At 44.8% G+C, this 10,295-nt stretch overlaps 2 protein-coding genes across 2 annotated transcripts; both read right to left on the bottom strand.

The window, feature by feature from the left end:
• Positions 1-151: 151 nt before the first annotated feature.
• LOC101734537 (NLR family CARD domain-containing protein 3) lies at positions 152-2,423 on the bottom strand. The gene is made up of 2 exons (XM_031891245.1): positions 2,024-2,423; positions 152-775 (listed from the first exon to the last, which is right to left on the bottom strand). Exons 1-2 carry the CDS (start codon positions 2,242-2,244, stop codon positions 220-222), a joined length of 777 nt encoding a protein of 258 aa, XP_031747105.1. The 5' UTR covers positions 2,245-2,423; the 3' UTR covers positions 152-219.
• LOC108644705 (nucleolin 1-like) lies at positions 2,298-7,225 on the bottom strand. The gene is made up of 7 exons (XM_031891052.1): positions 6,970-7,225; positions 5,695-6,690; positions 5,205-5,519; positions 3,924-4,268; positions 3,222-3,341; positions 2,484-2,680; positions 2,298-2,339 (listed from the first exon to the last, which is right to left on the bottom strand). The coding sequence occupies exons 3-7, from the start codon at positions 5,410-5,412 to the stop codon at positions 2,298-2,300; spliced, it is 912 nt and encodes a 303-aa protein (XP_031746912.1). The 5' UTR covers positions 5,413-5,519; positions 5,695-6,690; positions 6,970-7,225.
• Positions 7,226-10,295: the final 3,070 nt, after the last annotated feature.

Raw genomic sequence — 10,295 nt, 5'->3', positions numbered from 1 at the left:
AACATAACACTATGGCAGCATAGGGATTCCCCTGTACTAAGCACAATTCAGCAGGAACAGCCCCCTAAGTTTGCTCATAGCCTGTACAGAGAGATACCATAAAACTATGGCACATAGGGATTCCCCTGTACTAAGCACAATTCAGCAGGAACAGCCCCCTAAGTTTGCTCATAGCCTGTACAGAGAGATACCATAAAACTATGGCAGCATAGGGACGTACTAAGCATCTACATTTTGTCGCTCGCTAATGGCGTTCCGGATCCTGTCCATAGCCTCCTCGCTGATGGGATTTTCATCTAAGCTGATGTTCTGGAGGGCACTGCCCCTGCTCCATGTTATACTCAGAGCCAGTGCATCTCCCCCTGTATCCCCGATACCGTTGCCGTCCAGATCCAGAGTAACCAGGCTGGTGTTGACTCTGATGGCTTCGGCTAGGAGTCGGGCCCCTTTGTCCCCAAGGCCGTTCTCATCCAGCAAGATGTTGGTAATGTTCGTATTTGTCTTCACCGCGTCAAACACTTCCCCCCAGTCCTCCCACCCACAGGTGGCGCAATGGGCCAAGCCCAGGCTTTTAAGGGGAGGGTCCAACCTCAAAAAGGCCGCAACGGTTCCAAGTCCATCGGCGGTGATATGGTTTCCTCCTATGTCCAGTTCCGTAAGGTCGTTGTATTGGCCTGGGAACGGCACCGATGTTTCTGCCTGTGGGCTGTACAGAGCCGAGAGGCCCTCCATCAGTCTTCTGATTCCGTTGTCTCCTAAATGGTTCCCATATAACCTGCAGAATCAAATTACATTGTTACAGTATGCCCTATTCCTAGCAACTTTGCAATTGGTTTTCATTACTTCTTTGTTGTAGTTTTTGAATTATCTTCCTTTCTCTTCTGCCTCTTTCCAGCTATCAAACGGGGGTCACTGACCCCGGCAGCCAGAAAACTATTGCTCTGTGAGGCTGCAATGTTATTATTGCTACTTTTTTATTACTTATCTTTCTATACAGGCCTTCCGCTATTCATATTCCCATCTGTTGTTTAAACCACTGGTTGCTAGGGTAAGACCTTAGCAACAACAAGCTAAAATACCAAATGGAGAGCTGCTGAACAAAAAGCTAAATAACTGAAAAACCATAAAAAACGAAGCCCAACTGGAAATAGTGAATATAGTACCACTTATCCTTATAATATATAGTGAATAAAGTGCCCCCTATTGTAACATATAGGGATATTATAAGCCCCGAGGAGTTCCTTATAATATATAGTGAATAAAGTACCCCCTATTGTAACATATAGGGATATTATAAGCCCCCGAGGAGTTCCTTATAATATATAGTGAATAAAGTACCCCCTATTGTAACATATAGGGATATTATAAGCCCCCGAGGAGTTCCTTATAATATATAGTGAATAAAGTACCCCCTATTGTAACATATAGGGATATTATAAGCCCCCGAGGGGTTCCTTATAATATATAGTGAATAAAGTGCCCCCTATTGTAACATATAAGGATATTATAAGTCCCCGAGGGGTTCCTTATAATATATAGTGAATAAAGTACCCCCTATTGTAACATATAGGGATATTATAAGTCCCCGAGGAGTTCCTTATAATATATAGTAAATAAAGTACCCCCTATTGTAACATATAGGGATATTATAAGTCCCCGAGGAGTTCCTTATAATATATAGTGAATAAAGTACCCCCTATTGTAACATATAGGGATATTATAAGCCCCGAGGGGTTCCTTATAATTTATAGTGAATAAAGTACCCCCTATTGTAACATATAGGGATATTATAAGTCACCAAGGAGTTCCTTGACCATTATACAATATCCTCATATTTTACAACAGGGGGTTCTATATTTATTATAATATAAGTTTCATTGAGTCATGTGACATCACTAAGCTCCGATTATAACTCATGACATCAATTAGCACCGTTTATAATGATATAATTCACAGTTTGGTCCCATAGGGAAAAGACCAGACTGTATAATATACAGATATTAATGCCTAGGGGGCTACTTACAGGAGACTGTTGACGCTGGGTTTCGCCTCCATGATACGGACAATATCGTCGGCTCCGGCCGGGCCCAGATCATTTAGATTGAGGTTTATGGTTTCCACGTCAGACTCGCTCTTTATCAAAGCTGCCGCCAGAGCCCGGAGCAAATGGTCGGTCATCCCGGTGTTCCTGAGAACGAGCTGGTCCACCTCGTCACAGTGCTCCAGAACCGCGATCAGATCCATGATCTGGGAATACACACAAGAACGAGCCTCAGTGCAGCCGCTATGGGTCTACTTTACCTTGGCTGCATTTCTATTGGTTGGAGAAGGCCTTCATACTATCGTGAAGAACCAAGAGTAGTTAGCATAAGCCTCATGTGACTACTGGGAATAAAGTTTGGCCAATGAGAAGCCTAGACTCAGGAGGGGCATATAGACCCCCTCCAAAGTACCCTAGCTGCAGAGTATTTATAGTATTGCACCTGGTTGATAAGAGCGTTTCCATCTTCTTCATCATCTTCTTCATCTTCCACTTCTTCTGAAACTCCAGAACCGCCATTAAGAGCTGATGTTTCCATCACTCCCTCTTGCTGTGGTTCTTGTGGGCCATCGGGCCGATCTGCCTTCGGTGAGGACTTGGTAGCCTTTTGAGTTTCAGATGTGCCTTCTGATTTCGTTTCTCGATAAAAAGACAAAAAAAAAATCGTATAAATGGCGACCTACGATAAAGGCAGGGAAACCTGATTGAATAAAAAAAAACGAAAAAAACCCGAGAATCTTGCATTGGAAACATTGCTCGAATTTGGCCAAGGGCAACTCCCATTGGCTTTCTACATAACCTCTCAAGATCTTAGATATCCAAGTTTAACATTGAAGTTTTTGGATTTTTTCCCATATTAAATATCGAAAATCGAGGTTTTTGGACTATAATCGAACATTGGGAGTTTGGGCGCAAAAAACAGTTGAATTGTGGAAAAATTTTGAATTAAAAATGGATAAATCACCCACTAAGTCTCCTTTAAAGCAAGGAAGAAGTGTCATTTGCCAAAAAAGGAAGTCACGTGGGTAACAGGAAATGGGTTCCTCCATGCAAGCAGAAAAGTAATTATATAATCCAATCCCCCCCAAATGAATTTACTTAACTAATACAGACACAAATAATCACATTATGATGACCATATCTCTCCAAATATATAGGATTCCTTAAGGGTCAGACTTACCGGCAAGACTGCGATCATCACTGCTGTCGCTGGAGTCGCTAAGCTCCACCTCCGAGCAAACGTTATCGTCCTCGGCCAATGCCGCTGCCAGTTTTCCATGAATATCCTGCTCTGATGTCGCTGCAAGGGGGTAAATTTGGTATTTCTGCTTATTCTTCAGCCAATCAGTGAGAGGCAGGGGCAGAAAACTGGGGAGGAGCCTTCATTGCAGTAAAATTATATTTTAATATTATCATTTTTTTATTAGGTGGTAAAAAATGTGATTGGATTGGACACCTAAAGACAATGAGAAGTTTAACCAGGACAAAGCCCGTTCACACTGGCTGATGATTGGATACCTACAACCTGCGGAACAATACTATTGGACTAAGCTGAAACTGAAAAAGTTGATCTGTGGTTGAGCAACACAGGGGGCACAATCGAGGTATTTAATTCATTATATGAACTTGATGTTTATCTGAGCTTAATGTCTGTAAAGGAGCAATTTTAAATCCAGGCAGGGGAGGAGGGACTAAAACATTGATGTAACAAATTGTAACATCAATGTGTAGGAACTACATAACCCACAATGCATTGCACTGTGATGTTCTCCTTTTAATAAATGCTATAAAATGTCAGAAGAAATGTGTACTCTAAAGTCAGGTGATCTTACCGTACCCAAAGCCTTTTGTTCTCATTGATCTCTATTGGGTTTTTACTCACCTTCTACGTCCTCAGTACTCGGTGGGATTTCTTCTGCTTTGAAACTCCTTACTGCTACCGAATTTATGTCTTCGTGGCCAAAATCTGTTTGTTTTGTAATGAAGTCACGATATATCGCTGCTTTGGCTTCTACGTGTTCCTGGAGGGACTTCTCCTTGCCATAGTCATGGGGTTCATTGCTAAAGGGCTTTAATGCTTCTTTAAGGTTTGTTCCACTTGCAGTAGGTTCATGTACGGCCTTGGGTCCAGTTGGCGCTTTAGGTTCTATCGCTCCACCATCCCCCTTGTTGTTGCCATTTTCTGCAAGTTGACTCTGTAGGGGGGGTTTGATACTCCTTCTGTGCTCTGGAGTTTAATAGGATATAATGATTATTATTGTAATTGTTTTAGTTTAACATAAGGCTTACAAGAGAGGGTCCAGAGAAGGGCAACTAAGCTGGTAAAGGGTATGGGAAGTCTCAGTTATGGGGAAAGACTGGCCAAGTTGGGTCACAAGGATCATTTCCTCCATTGGCGTTTCTAGAAGTCAAGGAAGAACAAAGATTCATGGGAGGAGGGGGTTATTCTTCCACTGTACAGAGTGCTGGTAAGGACCCATCTAGAATATACCATTCAGTTTTGGTCTCCGGTGCTCAAACGGGACATTATTGAGTTAGAGAGGGTCCAGAGAAGGGCAACTAAGCTGGTAAAGGGTATGGGAAGTCTCAGTTATGGGGAAAGACTGGCCAAGTTGGGTCTGTTTACACTGGAGAAGAGGCGCTTAAGAGGTGACATGATAACTATGTATAAATATATAAGGGGATCATATAATAACCTCTCAAATGCTTTATTTACCAGTAGGTCCTTTCCAACGGACACGAAGGGAGAAGAAGGGAGGTTCCGTTTAAATATTGGGAAAGGGTTTGTTACTGTGAGAGCTGTGAGGTTGTGGGATTCCCTCCCCGAATCAGTCGTACTGGCTGATACATTATATAGTTTTAAGAAGGGGCTGGGTGGCTTTTTAGCAAGTGAGGGAATACAGGGTTATGGGAGATAGCTCTTAGTACCCCCAGTTGCCCCAGGGACTGGTCCGATTGCCATCTTGGAGTCAGGAAGGAATTTTTTCCCCTCTGAGGCAAATTAGAGAGGTTTCAGATGGGGTTTTCCGCCTTCCTCTGGGTCAACTAGCAGTTAGGCACGTTATATATAGCCATTATGGTTGAATGTGATGGACGTACGTCTTTTTTCAACCTAACTTACTATGTTACTATGTATGATATTAGAAGTTCAGGAACACCTCACCTCTCCTCTGTGCCCGCAGCGCTCGGAGTCTCCTGTATCCCTCATCTTTCTCATGTAGAACATTCTCCTGCTCAGAGTCCGACTGTTGATTTGGGGGCCTCTTCTTTTTCAGCCTCCTCCTTTGATTGGGCGCTGGCACTTTGCTACTGGGCCGTGAACTGGGGGGAACTGGTGTGTGTGGCCCATATCTGCCGTTAATTCCATTCATCTTCTGTACGTTCAACTGTGTGTGTCCCTCAAGCTTCTCGACCGTGTTACTCGGGCTGGGAAACTGGGATTCTCGTGATGAGGGCGTTGGATCAAATTCACTGTAAACTAATGAACAAAAATAGATAATTATTCAAACTACAAGTCCTTCCTAATCTCAGATTATCTAGGGGAACATGAAATAAGCTCCCAGGGTGGATCATGATCACCCTAGGTGACATCTTGGAAACAAACTTCTCTATTGAAGAACAACGCAGCTTTGAGATGTTCGACTGGCACATACCATTCCCCTCAGCATTGCCAGAGTCTTTACTAGAACTACTAGTCAACTTGTCCTTTTCTTCCTTGGGGTGGGATGGTTTGAGGTTGGTAGATTCCAGACACCTGGAAGGAAAAATGGAATCTCTTTAGTGTCCGAGATATGGCAAAATGGTGGCCCCAACCCAATACAGTTCAATAACTATAATAATTATATGGAGTTTGGACATACCTGTAGCAAGGTTTTCCTCCGGTGATATGGCTGACTCGGAAGCAGCCCCTTCTTCCCTGCTGGAATCCAACATGGTACCTGTACTCACAACAGGCGCTTATCCGGGCTGCTATCAGGCCGTTAATATACAGGCTGGCGCTGAACGGGAAGCCATAGTGGCGCCTCGATAGAAACTCAAAATACTCTTACATGAGGGGAAATAAACATCAATAATAAATACATATAAACTGATGATTATTTTTTCAAGCCCAGTTACTATGTTACTCCTAGTCATTAAGAAGTAATAAGACAAGGCCACATCATTGATGTTCAGTGAGGTCAGCACAAAAGCTTGACTTGTACTGAAGGAAACAGTCACGACCCGTGAAATATAATGTGTGCCCTGCTGGCTAGTGTTTCATCTGCCGGGCTATCACCTTACTGGAGACAATGCCACCCGTGTCTCAAGAACTGAGCCTTACAAGCACGTTCTTCTGAGCATTCTGGGGTATCGAGACAAGGCCATATTACCAAGGCTCACTATTGTCTCCTTGCCCAAGTAAGCTTGACCTCTTGGCTCTCGCCTTTACTAGAAGAGACAGCTTGACAAGTCTACGAGTTACCTCCTGGTGTCAGATATCCCTTGTACACACAGACGTTCTCTCCTCCGCAGACTTGCTGGAACATGGTCAGCTCGTCTTTGGGGTTGATGATTTCGTTGACTGTAGAGAAACCGGCTCCCAAGTATTGCATGGTCATGGAGACGTTGGACCTCCTACAGGCTAGCTTTTGGTTACATGACGGTGGCTCCTAAAGAGCAGACACATCAGCCAGTAAGACTAATGGAACTCTTGTGGTTTGAGGTGCTTCACTTTGTATCTTGGGGGCTAATTATGAAGGGGTGCTCAACCAACCACATGTATATGTTTGGGGACATGTGCTGAAACCATCATGGCCAGAGAAAGAACCATTGATAGTCTCATACTGTACAGTCTAATGGGCACAATATGGTGGCACCTCCCAATATACAGAGGTTCTATGCACACAATAAGGTATAGAACTAATTCTGTTGAAGCTGAATGCACTTACCTGATGCTCTGGACTGGAAATCTTCCCCATTTGAAGCACAGACTTAGACCCTAAATCTCCCCTTGAGAGCGGAATGATGGAGGAACTCTTATGTCCATTGGGTGGATACGGCGAGGAATAGTCGATGCTGAAGTTGCCCGTGTCCATAACCATAGAGGTGCATTTGAGGTACACACTGGGCAGGCAAGGCATGATCCCCCTTGTTTCATCGCTCGGTGTACGACCCAACCATGTGTTTGTCTAAAAAGGGGACAAAGCGCAGGCCATTTCAGATTCTAATTGGCTTATTTAGAAAGGGAAAGTGCTCCTTGTTGGTATGGCATCATGAACTACCACTCCCAGCACAAGAAAAAAGTCCTCTTTCTAGGGTTCCAGTCTCTTCTTTCTAGGGCTCCAGTCTCTTCTTTCTAGGGCTCTAGTCTCCTCTTTCTAGGGCTCTAGTCTCTTCTTTCTAGGGCTCTAAGTCTCTTCTTTCTAGGGCTCTAGTCTCCTCTTTCTAGGGCTCTAGTCTCCTTTTTCTAGGGCTCTAGTCTCCTCTTTCTAGGGCTCTAGTCTCTTCTTTCTAGGGCTCTAGTCTCCTCTTTCTAGGGCTCTAGTCTCCTCTTTCTAGGGCTCTAGTCTCTTCTTTCTAGGGCTCCAGTCTCCTCTTTAGGGCTCTAGTCTCCTCCATCTAGGGCTCTAGTCTCTTCTTTCTAGGGCTCCAGTCTCCTCTTTTAGGGCTCTAGTCTCTTCTTTCTAGGGCTCCAGTCTCCTCTTTTGGGGCTCTAGTCTCCTCCATCTAGGGCTCTAGTCTCTTCTTTCTAGGGCTCTAGTCTCCTCTTTCTAGGGCTCTAGTCTCTTCTTTCTAGGGCTCTAGTCTCTTCTTTCTAGGGCTCCAGTCTCCTCTTTTAGGGCTCTAGTCTCCTCCATCTAGGGCTCTAGTCTCTTCTTTCTAGGGCTCTAGTCTCTTCTTTCTAGGGCTCTAGTCTCTTCTTTCTAGGGCTCTAGTCTCTTCTTTCTAGGGCTCTAGTCTCTTCTTTCTAGGGCTCTAGTCTCCTCTTTCTAGGGCTCTAGCCTCCTCTTTCTAGGGCTCTAAGTCTCCTCTTTCTAGGGCTCTAAGTCTCCTCTTTTTATTGCTCTAGTGTCCTCTTTCTAGGGCTCTAAGTCTTCTCTTTTCTAGGGCTCTAGCCTCCTCTTTCTAGGGCTCTAAGTCTCCTCTTTCTAGGGCTCTAGTCTCCTCCTTCTAGGGCTCTAGTCTCCTCTTTCTATGGCTCTAAGTCTCCTCTTTCTAGGGCTCTAAGTCTCCTCTTTCTAGGGCTCTAAGTCTCCTCTTTTTATTGCTCTAGTGTCCTCTTTCTAGGGCTCTAAGTCTCCTCTTTCTAGGGCTCTAGCCTCCTCTTTTTATTGCTCTAGTCTCCTCATTCTAGGGCTCTAGTCTTCTTGTTCTAGGACTCTAGTATAGGGTCCCATCCACAATGCACTGCTACAGCAACCCATACCTACCCTCCTGTGAATGTTTGGCCATCCACACCCATATGGATTGGACTTTGTGGGTGCCGACAGTAGAACAGTAGAGGACGGGGCGGAAGCAGTTCCTTATCAGACCTCTCCCCAGGCCCCCCAGGACTCCTTATGGTGGGTGTGAGATTTAAGGACATGCTGCATTCAGTAATGCTGTGAATGTGTTGGTTTCACTGGTCTAATTAACTGCAAATATTTGGCAAGCTCTGGGCTTTGGGCAACCTGAGCCGCCATAGGACACAGAACACCACCTGCCGGTGAAGGGCCCTAATGGGGGCCAATACATTATGCATAAAGGGACAGGTGTAACCCTGACATATTGGTACTTGCAGTGTGAGAACAGGGGCAGAACTAAATAGCTGAGGTTTCCAGCCCCTTATTTGTTTGTTTTATGTGCCCTTTAGTCTGAAAGATGGGATCCCAAATGTCTGGGCGCCCAGTGGGAGACAATAGGAACCAGTTAAGAGGGAAATCCACTGTGGCTTCTGAGCTCAGAGAAGGAAAACAGGACTAACTGCACCCCAACCCAACTCCAGGGCTTTGTGCCAATGGCCACCTTAAATCGCATTGTATTGGCTGACCTGTGAGTGGGGGGGTTAAGAATTTGGCCCCTGTATGAGATGAAATGGTATGGTAGCTCCCACGCATAAGAATGAAAAATGTGCAGGTCCATAAGGTGCCATGGGCAGAATAACCAGTCCTGTGTCACAACAGCTCCCAATGAGAAAGCCACAGAGTACCCATTCCAGCTGCCATTCTGTGCCCCGGTCATGCTGAGAGCCCCCCATTATATATTGCCCCTCATGTACCAGGTATATAGCCACTTTGCGGTAGCCAGAGGGGTCTCATAGATAAAGGGGTAAGAAACAATACTGTCAATCCCAGATTCATTCCTTCCCATGCTCTCACTGTACCCCCCCCATCCTAGAATTAGCCCCCTCTTTTATTTCTCTTTATGTCCAACCATTCAGTTCTTAACCCTTTCCTGCACCCTTCTAAATCTTAATTCTCATTCATTTAACCCCCACCTGCCCCCCCATAATCCTTCATTGCCTTTTTTCCCTTATTTATATTTCTCTTTCCACCCTCCTTCCATCCCTCTCTTGTCTCCTCCATTCCATTGCAGTTAGTCTTCCCTGTACTTAACCCTTTCTAGGTCTTCTCCTAAAACCTGCCGTCTCCCCTTACATCTCTACCTCTTTCTATAAGTCGCCCCTATTCCCATTGCTTTCTATAAATCGCCCCTATTCCCGTTGCTTTCTATAAATCGCCCCTATTCCCGTTGCTTTCTATAAATCGCCCCTATTCCCGTTGCTTTCTATAAATCGCCCCTATTCCCGTTGCTTTCTATAAATCGCCCCTATTCCCGTTGCTTTCTATAAATCGCCCCTATTCCCGTTGCTTTCTATAAATCGCCCCTATTCCCGTTGTTTCTATAAATCGCCCCTATTCCCGTTGCTTTCTATAAATCGCCCCTATTCCAGTTGCTTTCTATAAATCGCCCCTATTCCGTTGCTTTCTATAAATCGCCCCTATTCCCGTTGCTTTCTATAAATCGCCCCTATTCTCACTGCTTTCTATAAATCGCCCCTATTCCCGTTGCTTTCTATAAATCGCCCCTATTCCCGTTGCTTTCTATAAATCGCCCCTATTCCCGTTGCTTCTAAATCGCCCCATTCCGTTGCTTTCTATAAATCGCCCCTATTCCCGTTGCTTTCTATAAATCGCCCCTATTCCCGTTGCTTTCTATAAATCGCCCCTATTCCCGTTGCTTTCTATAAATCGCCCCTATTCCCGTTGCTTTCTATAAATCGCCCCTATTCCCG

Source organism: Xenopus tropicalis, chromosome 8 (genome assembly GCF_000004195.4).
Source record: "Xenopus tropicalis strain Nigerian chromosome 8, UCB_Xtro_10.0, whole genome shotgun sequence".
Lineage (NCBI taxonomy): Eukaryota > Metazoa > Chordata > Amphibia > Anura > Pipidae > Xenopus > Xenopus tropicalis.
The sequence above is the reverse complement of the archived record's forward strand: the minus strand, read 5'-3'. Positions and strand labels throughout refer to the sequence as shown.

What these genes read in the sequence shown, in the direction of transcription:
- LOC101734537 (XM_031891245.1), bottom strand. Translation starts at nt 2,244, where the DNA reads ATGGATCTGATCGCGGTTCTGGAGCACTGTGACGAGGTGGACCAGCTC. An exon ending in CCCAGCGTCAACAGTCTCCT is followed by an intron (nt 776 to 2,023) that starts GTAAGTAGCCCC and finishes TTGATTCTGCAG; the next exon opens with GTTATATGGGAACCATTTAG.
- LOC108644705 (XM_031891052.1), bottom strand. Translation starts at nt 5,412, where the DNA reads ATGAATGGAATTAACGGCAGATATGGGCCACACACACCAGTTCCCCCC. An exon ending in GCTGCGGGCACAGAGGAGAG is followed by an intron (nt 4,269 to 5,204) that starts GTGAGGTGTTCC and finishes ATTAAACTCCAG; the next exon opens with AGCACAGAAGGAGTATCAAA. An exon ending in GAGTACTGAGGACGTAGAAG is followed by an intron (nt 3,342 to 3,923) that starts GTGAGTAAAAAC and finishes ACCCCCTTGCAG; the next exon opens with CGACATCAGAGCAGGATATT.